The following is a 23,148-nucleotide window of genomic DNA, read 5'->3' as shown; positions in this document are numbered from 1 at the left end:
CCAAAACAAGGTCACTGGAAAGTGGTCCCGTCAGTGTTGTTGACTAAACTCTTCACATGTCATTCAGAGCTCAGTCTCAGGTTGAGGTGCTTTGCCAGAACAGTCAATTTATGCCACATAATAATATATGATATTTGTTGCTGGAATATTAAACCAATTTAATTAGTGTTTTTAATTAAAGAAGGGTCACAATATGGCTACCTAAATAAATGAACTTGTGACAAAAATTGATTGAATTATCCAGTGCTTCAAACACGTCAGTAACCTCACACTTTGGCAGAGACTGTCAGTGTGCAGTGTACAGATTACGGGTCTACATTCTTGGCTGAGACCAGATTTGTTATGGTAATGACAGAACTTCTGGAGGCTCCTGCCATGTTCCTGTGTGATTGTCTTTGACAGGAAGTGACGTCATTTGTGTTTTCCCCTCATCCCTGTCAGGAAATGGTCTGTCTGTATGTCTGTATAAATGTGTATGGCTGAAGCAACTGTGGCATTTATAAGTCTATATTAAGTTCATCTGTGAAAATGCAACTGTATGCTTTAGTTATTTGTTACTAAATGCAATGTTATACCTGGTTTTTTTACACCTTGATCGGGGATAACAATTTTGGGTCTCATCAGTCAGTCTTTTTTTTTTCTTTATTTGCTTAACCAGGTCTGTAGAACTGGAGCCCAAACGCTCCTCCAGCAAGAGTCTGACTCATGGGTCACTCCTTCTGGCTGAGCCAGGACCCCAAACATTCACTACTGGCCCCTTTTCCCAGTCTGGGATAAGCTCAAGACCCCAAGTAAGGCATGGAAGGAACTTTTCTAGTCCTTTAGTAGCACCTATTTATCTTGGATGACCCTACTAGAAAAAATGCTGCTGAAAACATGAATTAATTTTTAATTGCATCACAGATGCAGTCAACATCTTTCTGAGACAATGTACCTTACATCTTTGCACAAGTAAATTCAAGTAAAGGAAATGGACATTAACATAAGAAAAGGGATAAAAGCAACAAAAACACAAACATGTGTTTGTTCAAGGTAGAACTAATCCTAATTCCACTTTCTCTTTGATTTTATCAAATAATAACATTATTTCTTCAAGTATTCACCTCTCCAGTAAATGTTATATATCCAAAACTAAAGTTAATTTACCGGTAGTTATTAATTTGGCCTCTGAAAATGCAACACTCCATAAAAAACGACTCATTTTTTTAAGCACTGTATGAAAATGTTAATAATATATTGAGTAGCACAGATACGGGGCAAAACACATTTCTAGATCTGCTGCAGCCTCTCTATGCATCTATCCTGTGTGTGTGTGTGTGTGTGTGTGTGTGTTTCATCTACCCCTCTTAACAAATGAAGGTGTTGTGCCTAACAAGCACTCTGGTCCATTTTGACTGGCCAACAAGGGCTTAATGACAAGTCAGATAACAATGGAGAGGACAGAGATGTACAGTAGAGCATCACCAGCAAACTATCAGTCTGTCCAACAATGGCTGGTCAGTCCTCATCTTCTTTTTCTCATGTTGGTGCAGAGCAACACATCAAACAGACACTCACCTATGCACATATGATCATGCACACAGCAGATGTTCAGAAAAAAAAACAAACAAAACAATCCCACTTATTAACACAAAAGCAGAAAAATCACACTCGGCTACTGTAGATGTATTAGTGCAGGGGCAGAGAAGGGCAACCTCTCCCACACACCAATAAACAAACACACGGGCAGTATAACTGGTTGTGCGGGCCGGGTTTGATGACAGCCCCCAAACAATAGGGCACAGAACAGCCCAGCTATCTGCCTGTCACACAGTGAAGGGGGATTGGGGGGGCTGCTGAAGAGCTTGTCAAACCCAATACATGTAAACACACATGCACAAACCCACAGAAAAAATCAGTACAAATATAAAAACATTAGCCGCACATGTGCGCCCGTACACAGACTCACACATACACAGCACATAAACAGGGTAATTTAAAGCACTGCCATTTATTTGAAGAGCGCTCCGTTTTCCAGACTCTGAGTGGAAGTGAATTTGCTTTTTCTGTCAAGTGCAAGTCAGGTTGGATTAAACAACACTTGGCCAGTGCTGATGGGTTATCACTGTGCATCTGTGTGCACTTTCCTGTGTGTCTGTGTGCCGGTTCTCTGATGATGCCCACAGGCATCTGGGTTTGAGGCAGGCAGATCTGCAGACAGCCCCTTTTCCTGTCAGGACCCATCTCTCTCTTTCCTGTGTCTCTCAAGGTGTCCTTTTCACATTCATTGTGTTTCACTTTGTATCTTCTGTGTCGCTTACTTTTCTTCTGTTTGTTCTTTCATCTTTCACAACTCAGTTTTTCTTCAATAAAGAAAAAAGAAGCAAAAACATTGAGTTCCTAACATAGCAGGTGACACGTGGCACACAGAAGTTGTTAAAACTGTGCCAATCTGATATGCATATTACTATAAGAGCTTAACCGGAGGTTCATTTCCTTTTTTCTTATGCTGTGGTTTCTTGGAGCTCAGGGGAATTTTATTGTGCTGAGCCAATTAAACAAAGACTCTGCAGGCTGGGCTGGTAATTAGCTGGTATAATGAGGAATCCATAGAGTGCAGATCAATCAATAATGGAACAAAAGCAGACTTGAGGTCTCATTTTTGCTGTTGCTGACAGGGACAAATATGAAGGACTCAATGAGATCAAAACACTAATGTCTAAAGTGTAAAATGAGCATAATAACACTTCGGTTAAATTGGTACTGGGAATGAAGCAGAGGCAAGGAATACTTTAGTGCGAGAGAATCCATGTTGCGCATTGTAATCAAAGAATCAGACATGTTAATCATGTGTGTTCTTAACGAGAATGTTGTGGCCACTTCCTGAGAAAATGCATGTATTTGGTCAACATCCTGTATTCTTAATATCCCTGAATCTAGGACATCTGATGTGAGTAGTGAAGCTATCCTGTAGAGCGACTGTGGAAGTAGTGACACCAATCTGCTCAGCTTATATAGATTAGTCCCTAAAACTGATCTATATGCCTATAGATCAGTTTTAGGGACAATGCCAACATGCCATTGATGCTCACTCACATCTTCTCATTACCCTTTCATGTGCTGTTTTTTTTGTGTTTACTGCTTGTTACGTATGTCCAACTGGCAACCATGTATGATGTGTTCAGATGATGATAGCTGTGTTAATTTCTCATATTTGCGTCTGTATGTAATGTAATTTTTGAAGTATGTGTTAGATTTGCATGTAAACTGCTCCGTATTTGTGTTTGTGAATGTGTGTGTGTCTGTCTGGGTCCCAGGGAGTGTAATGGTCCCTGGAGGCAGGCCAGCATCCATCAGCGAGCAGCAGGCATTAGTGCACTGCCCGAGTATCGATGGACCACCGGGGCCGGACGGCGGGCTCCTCCCAGCAGTCACAGGGCAGGATATGTCTGTGTGTGCGTGCAAAGCTGTTATAGACACACTAAATGCTCCAGATACATTCATAATATATATATATATATATACATGTGTGTAGAGGAGTGGAGAGGGAGCTGTCTGTGGGTGTCTGTGTATGACCCCAGCCCCCGGGCTACGTGTCACATCTATGTTTGTGTTTGTGTGTGTGCGAATGCGGATGAGAGGCCGCCTGACTGTCATCGATCTCTCATGCACCAGGCCAGCACTTAACACTTGGACTATAGCAACTAATACACTCACACCCTCTATTACTGCCCCACTGGAAGCACAGCGTGCGCATGTGTGTATACATGCGTGTGCTTTTGAGTGTGTGTCCTGCTGCCAGTCTCACGCTGCTGCCGTTCAATGGCAGCACAATAGATTACACATATAAGAGTGTAATGATATATCTCTATTAGGCATTCTCTGTCCTCACCTCTCCCCTCTCCAAGCCTGTGTACTAATGCTGCAGCATATTACTGCATTTATCTACTCTACTACATTTTACTACAACCAACACCGATAATGATTTATAAGCCTAAAAAGGAGGAGAATGTATGTTCAATAAAGATCTTAAGCAGCATCAATGTGTTGTGCTCGTTTTTCGGCACATTTTTGCATTTTCCCTGCACTGAATGTGGCATCAAATAAGGCTGATTGATAGTTTGTATAGAACCATTCCAAAGCAACCAGCCAGGTAAAAAAAAAAAGCCTAAAACACAATTGGAGCTCATGTCCTCTCTAGCTCTCTTTTGCTTTATTTTACATTCACTTGTATGTTTGACCTCATGACCTTGTTCTTTTAGTCCCTGAAGAGGCAGCAGTGAGAGAGAGGAGAGAAGGCAGGATAAGTAGATAAGAGGTGATGCAGGTCATGGCTGTTGGGGTTTCTTGTGTGAGTTTAAGAGGGGCATTAAAGGACGGAGAGAGAAATTTGGAGAAACAGGAAGCTTAAGGCCATAGAATGTACACGGGAGCCTCTTAAGTGATATGATTGTTTTGCAAAGGAACTATGGTGGTGGAACTTGGACTCCTTACTAATAATACATCTCTGCTCAGACTGACCCTGCTGAAGGATGCATACACCTGAATATACAGAGACAAGGACAGACACAAGCGGGGAGAGAGAAATAAAACATACACCCAGAGCAACAAAAGAGATCACTATCTTTTAAAAAAGAAAGTATGAAGCACAAAAATCTGTGCCCTTTACCAGACGGGCTAAAGTGAATGACACTCAATTGATCAGTGAAGCACTGTTGTGCGTGAGCGCGTGCACACGCATGTGTTTGCACAACGAAAATGGGCTTAAATGACAATCATTGATTTACTTATGCCTCTGGCCCATTTACAGCACGCCATGTGCTCTCGCACGGGGGTACCCAGACATCACCATCCTGGTGGACAGAGGACGATGGTCTCATTGACGCCATCCATATGTCAACAGTCATACAAGACACAATTCTCCTCGGCCAAAAATGGACAAACACCGAGTGCCCAGACTCCCCGCAACGACATACTGGGAGGGGCTCTGCAAAATGCAAAGCATTTAATTGTGGTCATGTGACATCTGAAACATCTGCAATTGGTGTATTTGCACAAACAATAATTTGTTGTGTGTCTGTTGATGTTGAACAGCTGAACTCACAACCACATAATGCATCTTTAAAAGACTTACAGCACCCCCAACTGGGGGCACTAATCTGCCAATTGAGATGGAAAAAGGCAGCGGCAAATTCACGCTGCACATGGTATAGCTTACATACATACATATAATGAGGCTAATTTTACAATATCTATATATTTATGTTTCACTCAGGCTCTCAACACTAAAACATCCATATGTGTCATGTAGCTTATGGTGGTGGTTTATTATATCTGAGCACACAATCCAAACAAAGGCCAGGTGGCACTCACACAAACATCCACAAAACACACACACACCATGAAAGAGGTGCAATTAGAGCATCCCACTCCAATTAACCAGCTCTCTAAACAAATCCCTGTTAGGCCCTCCATTGTGACTGTGCTCAAAAACAGCCACTTGGGAGAGCAACATAAAAGCTTAAACTGTATTCCTCCTCCCGTGTGTGTGCATGTGTGTGCGTCTGTGTGCGTGCGTGTGTGTGTGTGTGTGTGTGTGTGTGTTATGACTCTAACAGTGATGGGAAGATTGTGCAATCACTGGTGGGTGGACAGAGAGAACGACAGCAGAGAGGGAGGGAAGAAGCAACAGCAAGGGCTAAAAAAAAATAATAAAACGGGGGAGAAGATGTCACCACCAGAGCAGGAAGAGAAAATTAGAACCTGTAGAACTGACACAGAGAGCTAAAGGTCTACTGGAAAGTTGTGACCTGGCTTCTTTTTTTTTTTTTTTTTTACAATTTCCGGTGCCTATTTGTGGATTTTGACAAAGTATTTAAGCATCATACCGGATGACGCATCGCTCCTTGATGGCAGAACGACTGTGACTCCAAGAATTTGGATACTGGTGACCCTGGACAATAACAGGAGAAGGTGGACGGCATCCTTTATGCCTGTTCTGTATAGCTGATAATGAGTTGACAATACAGGGAGTCAGAAACACACAGAGGGACAGAAACAAAGGACGGGAGACAGTGTAGGGTACAGAAAATGATGTCTGTGATCCCTCCCTCACTTAACCCTTAACACACACAGACACACGCACGCACGCACACACACATACACACACCCTTGGTGAAAGGCCCAGTGGGGCAGCGCATGAAGTTTGGAGGCGATCTGTCTTGAAATGTGGATGCACACCAATCTTCTCGTAATCTCCTTTTTCCCCAGAGAGACACGCCCATGCACTCTCATACATTAAGAACACATATATACACAAATCCGATGCAAATGTGCATAATTAAGTGAACATTTAAAAAATATTATATTTCAAGTTCTATAGCTGGTCATGTAGCAAGCCTGTAGGCCAAGCCTCATAGACTCTATGTGATTTAGGGCTGGCTACCATATCTGTACTAAAACAACCATCCTTTTGTCTTTTTAATTTATTTATTTGTGTATTTAATTACAGCAGGAGTTCAATATGCTGTTTGCCAGTCTAAATAGCCATTAAACTGTAGCTGTGGTCCCTTCAGCCTGGAGCTTAGGAAGGATGCTACAGTGAGTGATTAGGGAAGTCTCTCAGGGGGCCACTTGAAAATCAGTTAACCTTCCCTTCAGAGACCCATGCTAACTCACATTAGCATTTAGCACTCTCCCATTAATGTCAACATCTTCTTTAGCATTAGCATGACCAAGTGACAGTTGAAGGCCCCTGTGGTCGAATTCTTCAAACGCGTGCACCCATGCACACACACACACACACACACACACACACACACCACACACACACACACACACACCACACACACACACACACACACACACACACACACACACGTGAGTAAATGCTGCCACAACTGGCAAAATTGTGGCAAACCAAAATCCCAGAAAATTGGTGAATTTACATTTTCAGATTCAGATATGGCACTTGAGAAATTCTGCCCCACCGCAGGCATGAGGGAAATACAACTAACCAAGGTTATAATCATGACTTTCCTCTGTTTTATAAGAGTTTCCTTTGTTTAAGTTCAATGCAGAAGCCGCACACTGTAATTCATAGCTTTCATACCAGTTTTGAAATTTCATTGGAAAAACACTCAGAAATACAAATCAAGAGGATGCCATGTGATTTGCATAAAAGAACATGTTTTTTTCCTCAAAATGTCCCAGCGTTTCAAGCACTTTTAATTAATTCATCTATTTCTTTTCATCAGGAATGAAGAGGAATTCTTTGTATACATTTTACATTCCAAAGTCCACAAAAAAATAAAGAAAACTAAATGATATTGTACTGTTACCTCTTTTTTAGAGGCCACCGTAAGCTAAGCTTAGCAAGGGGGAACTGCCAGGAGGGGCTCACAGGGGTTGGGTGACTTAAATGGAGAAAAATCCAATAATTGTATCCGTCCAGAGGGAGGGAGAGCTTTTAGGGAGGGGTGCAGCCTGTTATTACTATTACTTCTTTCTTTCTCTCTTTCATTTCATTCCCTAATTCTAGGATGAGGGAGGAACTTAAGAAAAGGAGGGGGAGAAGTGGAGACACATGGGGGCTGCAGACTGAGCTTGCTGTTAAAGTATGTCCTTGTAATTAGCTGAGTATTAGCCGCAGTGACAATGCAAGAGCACTGGGTAGGGAAACACTCTTTAACGCTCTACTCATTTCCTGAACTTAATCCCCACCGCTTACTGGTAATAGTGGCCATGCATCTGGACAAAGACACACGTACGCATGCATGCACCCGTGCACACACACACAGACATGGAGCAATTTAAATAATGAACTGCTGGCTGTAATGGGAAAACACTGTGAGCAAAGCTACACCCAGCAGCACACTTTCAATCTCTATTTGTGTACGTGAGAAAAAAAACAGAGAGTGAGAGAGTGAGAGAGCAAGCACGACATCTATGTCTGGAACTACAGATTCGCATCAGCTTGTGTGCAGATACACTGTGGCGACTGTTTACTCCTCAAGTGTCAAGAAGCTTCCAACATCCAGCAACACTTGAGGGCACAGTTACTGGAACCAACAAGGCTGTGGAAAATGCAAAAATCAATTACTTTCAATTAAGTCAACCGGCAACTCTGTCAATGTGCCCTCAAGCCACTCAAAGTCTTTCTTGAACTACCTCCATCCCCCCATTGCCCCTGACACAGACGCACTTCTGCATGCACACTTTAAAGCAACGTAAACATTGTAGCCTTTTTACAAATGAACTCTAATGATTTCCCATATTCAACATCAAATGAAAACTTGGCTCATTCATCACATTTATTGAATAGGCATCTGTATATTCTGTATTTTTATTGTGTTTAAAAATTACATGAGTCATAAATTCATCATCAGTAGAAAACTTTAAAATTTAAATGAGTTATGTAGCTAATTATCGTGCACGTGTCCTGGAATTACTTGTACATGTTTGCTATTGACTTGTATGTAGTGAATTTAACAGCCCTATCACATATAATAAACCAAAATATAGGGGCGTAGAGCATTTAACAAGATTCTGATAAAGCCTGCGGCACATTTTAGTCTCACATTGATTTTTGTTCCATTAGTTAAAATCAAAGGGGTAAGAGACACCTGAGCATCGTCCAGAGCATAATAACGGAGAACCATTTCTCTACAGAGCGTGTTATAAATGTCACAGAGGGGTTCCACAAACCTTGTCAATGACACAACAGTCTGCATGTGCCCGTGTGTGTGTGCGTGTGTGTGTGTGTGTGTATGCATGTGTATACGGGTGCCAGATCCAAGTCTCGTGCTATTGTCTAACAAGGTCTAATTAGCACTATGGCACATTGAATTAGCATAATTATGCAAACAGGGTTCTGCTAAAGGCTTGGTACAAGGGGAGGCTACAGGGGGTAACTATGACTCTACAACACACACATACAAGAACACGTCTGCACAACCACCCTGTCACTAGGAATAAAGTGCCACAAGTATGGCACATCAAACACCAATCCACTGGATATGGAAAATAAAACACATTTGTCCAAGAGTGCTGCAGGAAAAGACAAAAAAGATAGGACGTCACCAAGGCATCATGTGATAGACACGCACAGGCCCAGCTAACACCTTTAACCTTTCTGTTTTCCTTACAGTTGTTACCAGCAAGGGTGAGAGGCAAAGTCTGTTGGAGATAATAGATGGGCTGAAGGGCTAGCAGCCATTCATAAAACGGCAGTTGTAGTACAGATGGCTCTATTAGCCTTTGTGTGGAAGCTCAGCTTAACGTGGCCACGCACACAACCACACGCATGCACACACACATTCAGACACAGACACGCAATTAGCACTGCATGTTTTGGGGATTGGAATAGAAGCTGTCGTTAGAGTCAAGAACACTCAATTATTCGTCCTGCTTTTGAATATATAGACTGTGTGTGTGTGTGTGTGTGTGTGTGTGTGTGTGTGTGTGTGTGTGTGTGTGTGTGTGTGTGTGTGTGTGTGTGTGTGTGTGTGTGTGTGTGTCCAAGTAACCTCACAGACCAACAAGTCCTCTTACCCAAAGCTCAGCAATGTCAACAAGCTCCAGCTAAACCCACTCAAAGACACATAGACATGTATACACTTCCTCTGATGCATTCTTTGTCACCCAACCCCAAGGCCCAGTATTGTGTCCTAAAATCCTGATCCTCACAGACAAGCACCCCCAGAACCCCCAACAAAGACGGCACAAAGCTTTTTTATGATTACAAGCCCCCGCTGACATCCAAAAAACCAGTAGGGTCACAAGTTCAGAGTTCAAACAGTTCAAAGTGATCCAGATCAGATTGAAATAGGCCCAAACTTTCAATGAGCATGTTAAACAATTACAAACGTAACCGCATTTCCTCATCTTTTCAGCAGCTGCCAAAGGGGCTGCGCTGGCTTTAAATACCTCATTAAGAGGAAAGCAATCTGTATCACATAGGAGGTGATTTTACACCAAAACCCCAACTCTTATGCAGTCAAACTGGGACAGAAAGACCGACATAATTGACCTGTATATAATTTATACACACACAGGATTGATTAACTGTACACAAACAGGACTTGTCCTCATGGGATTATGTGTCTTGAATTTTATGTTTTTGTAGTGCTACTGTATAACAGACACACAGATAAAGCACATCCCCTCTGATATAACAAAGCCACTCTCCATTCACTAAAGCGTCTTGATGGCAACGCCTGTCCTGATACTCTGTGCTGGAAATGAAACCATTGACTCCAGCTTACCGCCACCTTAAGAAACAACATATTGTTCACATACGTGCACAGTGGTGGCACAAATACAATAACCCGAAGAGAGGGTCATGCTGAGAGGGGGCAGCAATTTTAAGCTGAGTCCACACATTTTAGAGCCAGTGGGCTAATCCGGCAAGGCTTTTTAGCCTCCTATTCAGGAGGACAAGGACCCCCAGGATTTGGGCTTGTCCACACCTCATGGGTTAGGAATTATTGAGATGTGCAAATGATGGTGAGCCATGTGAAATTAGCACTGTGCAGATTCTGTAGATGGGCACAGCTGTGCATCAAGTACACACAAGTAGGTATGCGTTTGTGTTTTTAGAGGAGTTACTTTCTGATTCCCACTATCAAAAATACACCCTAGAGCTCTGGCAAGGTCACCTCGGAGCCTTTCAGAACATCCTCTCAACCAATCCTAATTGATCTCACGCATTACTAGTCCCAAACATGAGATGGAGAACAGGAGGGAGCTGGATCACTCTTTAAACATACGCATGCACGCACATGCACGCACACACACACACACACACACACACACAGGATCTCACACAATCCACCTCTGGCATGCCCACCCACCATCTCCCCTTCTTCCCCTTTTCTATGCTTTCATCTCCGGCTGTGCTAATCCACTGGCCGAGTCAGGAACTCAGTTACCCATCTGGCCAAGCACAACTCCAGCTGAGCGGAGATGGGGTGGGGGGGTGAAAAGAAGAAAGAAATGAGTAAGAGGGCTGGACTGTGCGAGACAGATGAGGGCGAGTGATGTCAGTTGAGATGTTGGTCTAGGGAGGGGATTTCTGCTGGTGGCAGAAGACTGTTCAGCAAACATTCATGGGCTATTAAAACAACTATTTCAATAGAGTCGATATTTTTGGGATCAAACGTTAATGATAGGCATAGCGGATGCGATGCCATAATCCACTCTGACATTAGAGGACTGCTGTAAAAGAATAAATGACTTAAAATGTACCTTAAACTACAATTTATAGTCTGATCCCAGCTTCCACAAACGTGGCCCTAAACTCTGAACCTCTGACCTCAATTACTGGTACTGTGAAAACATCTGGTTGGATAATATGTGACCTCTAACATGAGCCATCAAATGTCTGTAAGAAAGAGTTGAAAGCATGCTAAACATTTAGGGAGTCATATATATGAATAATGTCAATAAGTGGGTCTGCAAAGTTTTACAAAATTTACAAAAACTTCATACCAGATAAATGGCTCTGACTGGCTAATCAAAACTACACATGCACTAATGGAACCCTTTTCTATTTAAAAAAACACATAACATGAGAGCTCCACATCAATCCAGTAAAAACAATCCTCTGACCAATAAGTAAATGCAATACAATCTGGAGAATAGAATGAAAAGGCAATCTGTTAATTAAAACCCTGTTCAGAGTAGAATTAACATGTGTCACGCGCTGTGCAAAGCATATTCTCTCTTTTTCAACCGGGTTGAAAGAACCCACACAAAATTTCACTGAATGACAATAAAACAAGGATAGTTTTCTGTTTGAGTGCCCCCCTTTGTCCTCCTATAACATCTAGCACCTTCTACAATTATTAGATGTGTGAATAGAGTCTGATGAGAGAACATTTGTCGAAAATTATTTTACTTGAGAATCCAGATGAGAAACATGATCTCTTTCAAACAGATCGACCAGAACATTTCTGTCAGGCTATACGACAGTAAAGTTATTTTGTCAAAATACATCATCCTCATGACAAAATGTGTACTTACAGACATTGCCAGTGTTGTCAAAACTGTTGAGCACTTCGTTGACTCGCAGAGGCCCTAAGTTATCCCTGAAAGACAGAGATTTCTATCAAAATCCTCTAAATTTGTGTCTGCTTCATTATTTTTGCATATTTATGAGTCATCCCCCACATCATTTCATCTTAATGTATAAATTAGGTATTATTAAGTGCTGTATGCTTCCATACATGTGTGTGCAGCCCATGTTGCTCTGATGAGGGCCTCTCACCAGTGGTGTTTGTGTGTGTGTGTGTGGTGTGTGTGTGTGTGTGTGCGTGTGCGTGTGTACCTGAGCAAGCAACTGCACTCTGCAGAGTAGACACTGCTGTACTCCACCCACTGGTCATCAGTAGTATCACCAGAGTTTTGTGTCTTGGGATTTTTCCTGGTAAAAAGGTCAAATGTCGAAAACCTACGAACAGACACTTGTTTGATTTCTGGATTGTCCACCTGCTTTTGTCGCAAAACCTGTGAGAGTTGGGGAGCGTAAAGAAAAATGTTTTAATGTTAACTTCTTTACAACAGTTAAAGTCGGGGGGGGCGGGGTGAGTATATCCACCCTGACATTAAAACTATCTGCTCTCCGAAATTACTCTCTTTGAATGAATTAAGGCTGTTAGGACATACTGCTCTTTAATTAAAAAACTAACATATGACTGTCATTGTTTCCATTAACTTGTTTTCTTCGAATATACCTGTCTGAGTAATGTCCACCTGGCCTTGGCGACCTCAGCTGTAGCACAAGTGGCATCCCTGGACATATGCGAGTTAATCTCACCGGCTTCTTCAGTCGCGTTTTTCCTCGAAGATGATGCCGGCTCGGTTTTCTCTGCAGCACCGGCAGCAGGTGAGTCTCTCTCCATTTTGATTTTCTTTATGGCTAAAGTTGCTGCACCAAAGAAATGTGTTGGGTTCTTGGATTTTGCTGCTGTCGACAGCCAAGCGGTAACAATAAACTGTTTAGTGTAATTTGCTTAACTGTAGAAAGGATCGCAAGTATGGCTTGGCATTCCATCCACTCGCAATGTAACCCTTCTACTTCCGTACACTTTTGGCTTTCGAGGCATAGCAATAGATAGTCGAGACAATCGAGCGAAACTGCGGCGTGGTTAGGTCCTGAGAATCCAGCAGCTCATATCAGAATACGATTAGTTTAGTCTGGCGCTTCGATCACGTCATCAACAGTAGGCTGTGTTTACGGAACGAAGCACGTGTATTGGTTTGACTCGTCGCAGAAGTAAGAAAACGCGAGAATTTTGGCTTTAAACTCTTTAAATCACCAATCTTTTGTCCTAATTTCAAACTAACTTCCTATTGTTAGCATTTAGAGACGCAATGGCAGTTGCCCAGCTGGTTAGTCAGAAAACCCTTAGGTTAGAACCCTCTCTGTGACAGCATCTGTGTGATTTTTCTCATTAAATGTAGACGATAAATAATCGCAATGGTTTTTCGTCCATGTTTTTTGCCCAAATTCTCCCGTTTCCGCGCCTCATTACGCCTAATTCTTTCTGCCGATCACAAACGAAATTCGTGGGTCTACATCCAACGTTATCGTGCGTCGGTAAGATCATTAGGTTATCAATGTCACATCAAGTTGGCTGATAGTAACTGCGTAAATGTTCTGTTCGTTAATTCACTCGGCAACCTCAACTTTTTGTAGGACTCACACTCATCAGTTGATAGTTTCACCAATAACCTGGAGAAATACAAGGACCTGGCGAAATATTTCAGCAGGAGACTAAGAGCATCATACAAGAGGTTCTCCAACATACCTGATTACTCAGTGGTAAGGAGTGTTTCCTGTAATAACATCGCAATTTGGGCTGCTGTATAAGACATTCAAATCAAAAAGCCTTGTGAAATCATTGATGCTTGTCTTGCTGAACTGTTAAATGCTTGAAACAGATATGTGGACATGACCATGTGTACTTCATTGAAAGTGATGGCATCTACAGAATGGATAGGAGACAAAGTAAGAAGTACAAATATTAACAGCTGTCAATGGTGTAAAAACCAGCCCATTGGTTATAGAAATGGAACTTCCAACTCTCTATCATCAAATCTATGACTTCAGGCAGGCCTGGAGGATGTAATAGTCTTATTATTTATAACCGCTGTGATCCCACTATTTGTAGGTGACATGATGCCAGAGCAGGTGCTAAATCTTGGACATGTCTCTCAACTAAATAACGGGCTTGATATTGACAAAGAGAAAAAAATACATCAGTGGACTGTGCAGAGAATACGTCTGTCCCCAAAGGAAAAGCATCTCGCTGCTACAGTGAAGAGTGATTACAGAGAGGAGCTAAGGTGAAAGTAGAACAAACATCATTTAGCTTCTTTATGATATTTAAAATTGGAAAATTACTGAATTATTAACAGGATAAATGCCCCATAACAACACAGGTGTGTGATTGTGAAGCTTGGAAAAGCAAATTCTTCTGCCCTGGAAGATCCCAACATCATATTGTCTTTGGATAAAGTCTTCAGCTTTGGTATGTTTTAAGTCATTTGAAAACTGAACATCAATAATGTCCTAAATGAGTGTTGCCTGTGTGCACATGGGTGAAGAATGGGCCACAGATGATGTCCTGTTCTACACAACTCTGGAGGCTCTGCGCTGCAGCAGAGTCTTCCGTCTGAGCTTGACCAGCGCAGAAACCGAGATAACCTCCGTCCATGAAGAAACACGCCCAGAGTAAGCAGAACTAATGTGGTGCTTGAGTTGTATCTGCTCCCAAATAACCTGTAAACTCTGTCACCTCTCCAGAGTGTTTGTTGAGGTGGCCCTCTCCAGAGACCAGCGGATGCTAAGCATTAACTGTACCAGCAGAACCACTTCAGAGGTGTTGCTAGTTAATTTAACAACATCTCCTTTCGAACCTTTCCTGGTTCAGCCACGCCAGCTGGACCTCCTGTACCACGTGGAGCACTGGAGAGGGAGGCTGATTATTCTGGCTAGCACTGGACCAGGACAGGAGTACCAGGTAATGGCAACACCCACTTACCAGATTACGTACAAGCGGGATAAGTGTTTAGTTCTGTCCAGACTGTAAATTTTACACTGTGTATTTGTAAAGGTCTTTGAGAAGATAACAAGAAAAAGCATTTGAGGAATAAAGAAGGGATGCATGCTTGGTAAAACAGAGCGACTGTATATTTGTGTGCTCACCAGGTGGTGCAGGCTCCTCTCTCCAAGCCATCCATGGACTCATGGATTCCCTTGTTTACTCCAGAACCTGGTACAATCATCAAAGACATGGACATAGTTGGAAACCACTGTGTCTTGGTTGCAAAAACACCAGCTGATGAATTCATCTTGACTGTCTTCCCCTTGGCCAGTCCCAAGGAAGTTCACACTGTCCAGGTCAGCTTAACAGAAGCATTTGTTTACTTACTTCCTCACCTGTTACTGATAAAAGCTTGTTATTAACATCATATCTGCGGACATTTCTTTAGCTTCCCTCTTGGGCCTGCTCCATCAAACCCAAGAGGCCCGACGTGGCAGAACAAGAACATGTGTTTGAGTTCTTGATTTCTTCTCCAGTACACTCGCCGGTGTCCTGCTGTCTGTACCCTGAGGTTGGGCTATTAGCAACAGACACAGAAGGTGAATTGTCCCCAGAAAGCCAAGACAATATTATCACCACACGCCTGGAGGCCCGTAGCAAGGTGAGAACACTGGTTATACAACAACCCTATACAATTATTGTTCATAGAAAGTTATGGATTCACTTTAATAAAACTAACATGCTAGTAAAGTAGAAGTTGTCTTTCTAGGATGGTACCTCTGTGCCAATAACACTGTTTCACACTCTACCTGTGGGAGATTTGAGAGAGGTGCCACTGCTCGTCCATGTTTATGGTGCTTATGGCCAAGATCTCAACATGGAGTTCCGGCCAGAGATGAGGCTGCTGCTGGAGCAGGGCTGGACTCTGGCGTACTGCCACATCAGGTAGAGTTTCACGTCAAGTTGACTTTGTGGAGTAAGAAAAGACGTGTAGAGATTTGTGTTTACTTCCCAGGGGTGGAGGAGAACGGGGTCTTTCTTGGCAAAGGCAAGCACGAGTGGAAGGGAAGAAAAAGGGTTTGGACGACCTCCGAGAATGTCTCCGTCATCTTTTCTCAATAGGCATCTCCTCCCCATCGCTCACTGCACTTACGGCTTTCAGTGCAGGGGCTGTTCCAGTGGCAGCGTTATGCAACACGCACCCGCACATGATGCGGGCTGTCACACTGCAGGTAGCCTGAAAAATTATTGGATCTTTCAGTCTTCACTTGCATTTTCCAGGGTATATTTTCCTAATACCTGACAACAGTTGAGCGCATGCACACCCAAAGACCTCTCTGGCCTCTGTGTTCAGGCTCCTTTTCTGGATGTGTTGGGAATCATGACAGATCCAAGCCTACCGCTCACTTTAGAGGACAGAGAGGAGTGGGGGGACCCAGTAGGAAACCCTCAACATAAACTTTCCATCTCTTCCTACTGCCCCCTTTACAACATCACTCCTCAGGTGAGAAGGATGACACTTCTGAATGTTTCTGACAGACTCTGAAAGCATACTATAACTGCTATGCATTCCATAGATGTGTTATTCATGTTTTTATATATGAATCTCTCAGCCCTACCCATCCATTCTGCTGACAGCCTACAGGGATGATTCCAGAATTCCTCTGGCAGGTGTTCTCAGATACAGTCAGACTTTAAAGAGTGCAATCAATGCATACTCTACCACAAAGTCAAAATCAGGTAAATGCTCATTTGATATTACACGGACATGTGTATGTACGGTATATGTATATGCGGTAGGTGGATGTAGTCGTGTTTTGTGTTGCAGCATGCATCTCCCCCTGTTCCTCGTGTGTTTAGTTTTGGTTTTCACTGGAGAGTTCCAAAGTTGAGAAGGGTGAGATCCCAACAGTGGTGTCAATGTGTATCTGCAGCTTGGGGAAACTGCGAACAGAATCTGAAGTTCGCAGCCAAAGTACAGCAAAGGTCACCTTCTGGTATAGAATAAGAGTGTGTATATGTCAGCTAATTGCTCTCGTTTCCCCTCAGACTGGCTCTGCCTCCCTCTCACTTTTAATCTGCCCTCCCCACATTGGCGGTTCGTTTTTACACCCCTCTCACTCTGGCACACCCACCAATCGTCATTTCAAATACACACATTATCTCCCTCTCTTTCAGTTGTTCCTACGCGCATACACCAGGATGTGTGTATATATGTCTCCCTAATCGGACCCTGTCTGTTCTCTAGAGCCTTTGATAAAGTGCTGATGGCGTAGACATCTGCAGGCAGGTCCATTAGCATGGTCAGAGATAGTGTATCGGAGCAAGAGATTAGACACCACAGACTGGGAGCTGTCAAGGTCACGACCGTACTTGTGTAACAGCCTGTACAACAGAGGAAGGAAGATGAGCAGGATGTGAAGAACTTGGGGAAGGGTGGGGGGGGGGGGGTATCGGGGGAGGGGTAAATGGGGGTGTGGATTGGGGAGAGGTAAGTGTGTGTGTGTGTGGGGGGGAATTCCATGAGGTCTAAACATTCCATATCTGCTCTGACCCCTACGTGTTGTTATTTTCTTTTAGAACATGAGCCAGCATCAAGCGTAGTGCTTAATATTCAGTGTGGAGCAAACCACCTGGGGCCTGAAGACTTTCAGATGATGCTGGAGGAGGTAGAGTTACATTGTTTCCCAAAAAGCAATTGTCACCCCAAATTATCATTTCAGAGGCTAATCTACTGACACATTAATCAATATGTACTCACTTTCACCTTTAAACTAAAGCATTTTGAATCCTCCTTAATAAGAGGTTGTTTCTATTGGTTGTGAGTCCTCTGTTGATAAGTGCACGATGAAATATATGTCTGTTTTTGTCTCACCTCACAGGAAGCCCTCAAGTTAGCGTTTTTATATACGGAGCTGCGCCTGGACCCCCCTCAGCCTCCACGCAGGAGAAAGAGATAGCAGAACTGTGAGGACTAACGTACCAATACAACAAACAGACATGTGGAACAATCTTTTTTTTATTATTTGGAATCAACTACATACATACAACCGCCCTCAATATTCGCTGACTGCTGTAATATTTAATGAGTAGCGATGTTCTCAGCATGTATACAGTAGGCCCAGCACCTTCAGATAGCAGGCCTTCTCCGATATGAAGCATTCATCCAGGTGGTTGGGATTAAAGCGAGTGTGGCTGGAGTACTCAATCACCAAACCCTCTCCAGCTTCTGTCTGGATATGAGACTTTTGCAAGAGCTTGCCATCGTTGGCTCGATTCGTGCTCATCCGCACCCTCAACTGCTGCGGTAACTCGGGAACAGCGGAGAGATCTGTCATTTTAGATTTGGTACCAAAGTTGAGCACGATCAGAAAGGCCTGGTCAAGCCCATCCAGCTCCCTGAGGTAAGCGAAGACATCAGCATCGGCATAGATGTAACAGAACCAACCGCGGTAAAGGGGGAGTTCTGACTGGCGCAGAATGCTGAGGAAACGGTACTGAGCCAGAACAGAACCTTCGTCTGTCTTCTGGACCTACAGGAGAAAGAGAAACAAGGATTTGGGTGGTTGAAGAGGTTATTGTTTAGATGTTAGCAGCGTTCCGCTGTACCTCAACGTTGACATGGCTGTAGTCGGGGTGCAGCGGTAACCAGGTGACATTGGTTTTATTGTTGAATCCAGCATTGATGTCATCACTCCACTGCATGGGAGACCTTTGAGGGTCCCGACTGGCCCTCTGCACTCGATGGACAGCAATTATAGGAAAAACCCAGAATCTTTAGAGCAGACATTCCACACTCATGTTTTTACCATGTTGTATTTGCCAGCTGGATCTTGACTTCCGGTGATGTTTATATTCTCCATGCCGAGCTCCTCGCCGTAGTAGGTGTTGGGTGTGCCCGGGAGGGTCAGCAGCAGCATATTGATAAGAGCAACATAGGTCTGACCTGCAGTGGAGGCAATTCGAGGCTTGTCGTGGTTCCCAACCTAATCAGAGTGGATAAGAGGAAAGAGACAGATGGTTTAGAAGTGAGCATGATGAATTGGAAGGGAAGATAAAAAACAACTGTGAGCAAAATTTGGAATGTGACAGTGCACACTTACCACCCAGTTGGCCCATTGTCCTCTGGGCATGTTGGCCATCCAAAGGTCAACCAGTTGTTTAACCCATAAGCCACTGTTGTTTTGTGGCAGGTCCAGCAAGTAAAAGTTAAAAGGGAAGTCGCTTTCTTTAGCAAGTGGCGTGCTGTAGTACATCATGGTCTTTTCCACCTCATGGTAATCATACGACTCTGTCACCATCAACCTGGAGTGAAGCCACAAGTTGTTTATTATGTACTTGGATCCTCAGCTAGACATATCATGGCTTTGAAAATTCAGGCTACAACAGAAATTTGTATCAAATAATAAAAAGCACCCTTTATATTTATTGAAATTTGTCATTATCACCATATGTTACAAATAGCTACATAAAAAGCACTGGCAGTAAAAAAGTGTGCAGCGGCGTTTTTATCCTTTTATTGATTCGGTACCTGTATCTACCGGGCTCGTGGCTGTAGGCATCCATTTCAGCCCTCCACTCTCTCAGCAGGTCATGCAAACCCAGCTGGCTGGTGGTGTAGTCACGATGGAGGTCCTCGTCTGATGTTACAGACTCCTGCAGTGAATTGAACATGAAAACTACTGTAGAAAAGCTTTAGGAACGGAGAGCAACACTGTTGTGGATTAACAGAGGTCAGCAGCAATTTCCTCTGGCGACTGGGACTTTTTTTTCCTGTCTCCGGCCAAAGGACCGGATCTAGTCTCAAGTAGGTACAAGAATAAATAAGCAGATCCTGGGAGAGAGGAGGGAAAAGACCGCGGGATAGACTTCAGGGTTTAACGAATTAGAACTCAAGCTGAGCGAAGAATTCTGATACCTAACGGAGAATTCTTAAACACAGACGAGACAATTTATGTGCACCTCCAAATGATGGCACCTTGCAAGCGTAATAGAGGGGAAAATTGAGGCGGACGGATGGACGGACAGCCTGCAACCTTCCTACTGCAACGGCACAACAGGAAGTCATTCAGCTTGGGTGGAATGTTGAGAGAAGCTTTAGCAGTCAGAGGTTCAAATGGAGCCACACTCATTTCTGTGCAACTGTTGCACATCAGGTAAATCCCAGATTTGTTAATCCACTAAAATATGCCTCTTTTTTGCTAATCCAGTCTGTGAGAAGGAACCAAATCTCTTTCTCAGTGAGCTTAACTCCATGTCGCGGATTCTCAAAGAACAGTTTTGCTGGTTTTTTCACTCTTGACCAGCCGACACCAATAAGATATAAATGCAGATGGATTACAGTCAGTTTTCCCTCACTGTTTGTGTTTCATCTATAAAAACTGGACTCTGGTGTTTAAGGATACATAGTTAACTAAATTATATTGCAGGATTTTTTTACTCTGTTTATGGCAGACTGTAAACTGGACTTAATGTTGAAATAGTCCTAGGACAAACAAAAAGCAATAAAGCAGAGTTTCAGGATAACGCTTACTGGGGTCAGAATTCAGGAACTCGGATATAAATGACTAAAGGGAACCATGCAGTTGCCATTTGACCGGTTTAAGTTCAAGGGCCTCAGAATTATGGTGTCCATCAATGGAACAAATAAATGATGTAAAACTCACTGCTGGTTTATTTGGGTCCACCTGTGGTTCATCCCTCAGGTGTGCAGCCTCCAGTGCATACTTCGCAGAACCGATCCGGAAGCCATCCACCCCTTTCTCCAGCCAGAAACGAATAATATCCTTCAAAAAAGCAACAGCATGACCAATCATCACAACACAGGAAAGCGGCCGCAGCAGTGAAAGCATGCAGAGGACCACTTACGATCATCTCTTTGCGGACCCTCGGGTTCCTCAGATTCAAATCTGGCTCCTCCTTGAAGAACTGGTGCAGGTAGCATTGTCCTCGGACTTCATCGTACGCCCATGACGTGTTCCCAAACACGCTGACCTGAAGGGGAAAGGTGGGGGTCTGATCTGATTAGACTGTCTTTATTCAGCAGCATTACTGCTAGTATCCACACAATGGCCAAAACGGGCTGAAGCGCTGACCCAGTTGTTTGGCCTCGGTGCAGTTTGGTTGCAGTCGGCCCAGATGTAGTAATCTTCATATTGAGGGTCTCTGGTCCGGCTCAGGATGAACCAGGGATGGCGGTCACTGGTGTGATTGGGAATGAAATCCATGATCAGATTCAAACCTGGTGAAAGCAGAAATAGAGGAATCCTGTAGCAACTCCTGTGATCAGATCAGCCTGATAAGATCCAGAAGGCCCCTACCTCTGTTGTGCATCTCGGCCAGGAGCTCGTCAAAGTCTTGCATGGTTCCAAACTCTGGGCTGATGCTCCGGAAGTCCTCCACGTCGTAGCCAAAGTCCTTCATAGGGGAGCGATACAGGGGACCGATCCACACTGACTTAATATTCAGGTATTGGAAGTGATCCAGCTTCTGGAGGATTCCTGCCAAACCATGAAAACAACATTTGGGAATATTTATAAGGCAACTTTTCTCTGTGGGGAGAAAGACTGATGCATTTGAGATGAACCACCAACAAGCCGTTATCAAATGAGTCTCTTTGATTCGTGACATTGACATTTGGAGAAAAGGAGGAACTATTCCAATGCAAAGAATCAGTGAAAACTAAACTATTTCCACAGCACAGCTATATTAGTGGAGTTTAAAATACAGATTTGATTTTTACTGTTTTGTTTATATGGCTTCAGCGGTGTGCTTATATTGAACAGCAGTGATAAAGATGAGTGCGCATGAGTGAGTGGGTATGCTGACATGCACATTCTTCAAGTTGCTTATTGATTCCATAGCAATAAAAGGATACATGCTTACTCATGGGACAGCCATGTGTAAATAGATGCAGACTTGCAGCAATTTCTAAAACAAGTCAGATCAAGTGCCCTCATAGACCCTGTGGATAAAATAATAGTAATAGCAATAATAGTCTAACAGGTTTTTGTGGACACATGGGTGGGAAAAGTGCCCTAACTGTAGTAGATGCCAGGTAAATTACATGTGGATGTGTGAAAAAAGGGATTTCTTGTCCTACTGTCAAATATGACAGTGTCCTCTTTAATATTCTGCCTGTTAAACCTGCTGTTAGGAAGAAAAAAAAAGTGTTTCAGGGGCAAATGTCGGGAATGCTGATGATGCTTCTTCACCGTTAATAAATGACTCATTAAACAGTTACAAACAGCTTATGACACTCGTAAGTTTTCCATCATTTACCTTTGTGCGGTTTGCATTAGAATAAATTGAGGGATTGAATGTCAGTCGAGAGCAGAATAGCTGCAAATATCCGTGTGAACGTCACCTTTAAGGTCTCCGATCCCGTCGCCGTCGGAGTCTTTAAAGGAGCGGGGATAGAGCTGGTACATCGGGGAGGTCTGCCACCAGCTCAGGCACCGGGGGGACAGCGCGATCACGGTGGCCGTGAGGCCCACCAGCGCCGCGGTGCAGGCCACCGTCAGCCAGAAGATGATCTGACGGGGCACCCGGTACCGGGCCTGGGACGAGTACAGCAGCAGCACCTCCTTGGGCATCCCGGGGTATGGTTTAATCTGGGTGTACTCTTCAGACGCGTCCACGTCCCGCGTCCCCGCAGCCGAGCAGCCCTTTTCCTCCGGGACGGTGTTCAGTTCGGCCGTGGTCTCACCGACTTCCACATCCTCAAAGCCCGGGTTCGTGTGGCACCTAACCAGCTCCATAACAGCGTTGCAACTACTCTGAAGACAGCTCTCCTGCAGACTGGCTTGATTTATGGTCGCCTGGGTCAGAGTACACCCCGCGCGCGCGCGCGCGCGCACGGAGTCACCTGTGGAATGTGGGAAATTTGAGCGTTTAATGGGATTTGGAGTGGTTTAATGTTAGTGGAAATATCCCCAAAACTACCAGGTGACAAATGATTTGTAAAATTCTTTTTATTCAAATGAAAGTTTAAAATTGAGGATTTTTTTATTTGTAATACCAATTTATAACTGCGTTAACTGACTTACACAGGGATCAGTTATTTTTTTAAAGGATGTATAAAAATATACGCAAGTGTTGTGTAGTTAGTTTTATGTAG

General features: G+C 43.6%; 3 protein-coding genes across 8 annotated transcripts in view; 1 reads left to right on the top strand and 2 right to left on the bottom strand.

Annotated features, from left to right (window-relative positions):
- The window catches only part of camkmt (calmodulin-lysine N-methyltransferase), a 61,216-nt gene extending 48,150 nt beyond the window's left edge, over positions 1-13,066 (bottom strand). For 3 of the 5 annotated variants that reach the window (XM_057047579.1, XM_057047583.1, XM_057047581.1), the window contains exons 1-3: positions 12,714-13,066; positions 12,308-12,486; positions 12,004-12,068 (exon numbers count right to left, since the gene is read on the bottom strand). In XM_057047579.1, coding sequence (XP_056903559.1) covers positions 12,004-12,068; positions 12,308-12,486; positions 12,714-12,881 — 412 coding nt within the window. In that variant the 5' untranslated portion in view covers positions 12,882-13,066. The remainder of the gene's footprint in view (positions 1-12,003; positions 12,069-12,307; positions 12,487-12,713) is intronic. The other 2 variants (XM_057047580.1, XM_057047582.1) reach the window with 2 other exon arrangements.
- Positions 13,067-13,196: 130 nt separating this feature from the next.
- Positions 13,197-22,282, top strand: prepl (prolyl endopeptidase like). Of its 2 annotated transcripts, XR_008952615.1 has the most exons (16): positions 13,197-13,579; positions 13,679-13,804; positions 13,924-13,990; positions 14,154-14,328; positions 14,425-14,513; positions 14,590-14,716; positions 14,789-15,005; positions 15,194-15,385; positions 15,478-15,690; positions 15,799-15,974; positions 16,045-16,261; positions 16,384-16,533; positions 16,643-16,769; positions 17,610-17,698; positions 17,912-20,185; positions 20,735-22,282. XR_008952615.1 is itself a non-coding variant. In XM_057047098.1 (15 exons), the coding sequence occupies exons 1-15, from the start codon at positions 13,460-13,462 to the stop codon at positions 17,987-17,989; spliced, it is 2,163 nt and encodes a 720-aa protein (XP_056903078.1). In that variant the 5' UTR covers positions 13,197-13,459; the 3' UTR covers positions 17,990-22,282. The 2 variants fall into 2 exon arrangements, 1 of the variants encoding a protein (XP_056903078.1); XM_057047098.1 differs by having other exon boundaries at positions 17,912-22,282.
- On the bottom strand, positions 18,031-22,871 carry slc3a1 (solute carrier family 3 member 1). The gene is made up of 10 exons (XM_057047099.1): positions 22,396-22,871; positions 21,350-21,529; positions 21,125-21,270; positions 20,898-21,023; positions 20,696-20,815; positions 19,561-19,685; positions 19,133-19,334; positions 18,839-19,015; positions 18,639-18,764; positions 18,031-18,562 (listed from the first exon to the last, which is right to left on the bottom strand). Exons 1-10 carry the CDS (start codon positions 22,787-22,789, stop codon positions 18,131-18,133), a joined length of 2,028 nt encoding a protein of 675 aa, XP_056903079.1. The 5' UTR covers positions 22,790-22,871; the 3' UTR covers positions 18,031-18,130.
- Between the last annotated feature and the right edge of the window lie 277 nt (positions 22,872-23,148).

Source organism: Takifugu flavidus, chromosome 11, assembly GCF_003711565.1.
Source record: "Takifugu flavidus isolate HTHZ2018 chromosome 11, ASM371156v2, whole genome shotgun sequence".
Classification (NCBI taxonomy): domain Eukaryota; kingdom Metazoa; phylum Chordata; class Actinopteri; order Tetraodontiformes; family Tetraodontidae; genus Takifugu; species Takifugu flavidus.
The sequence above is the reverse complement of the archived record's forward strand: the minus strand, read 5'-3'. Positions and strand labels throughout refer to the sequence as shown.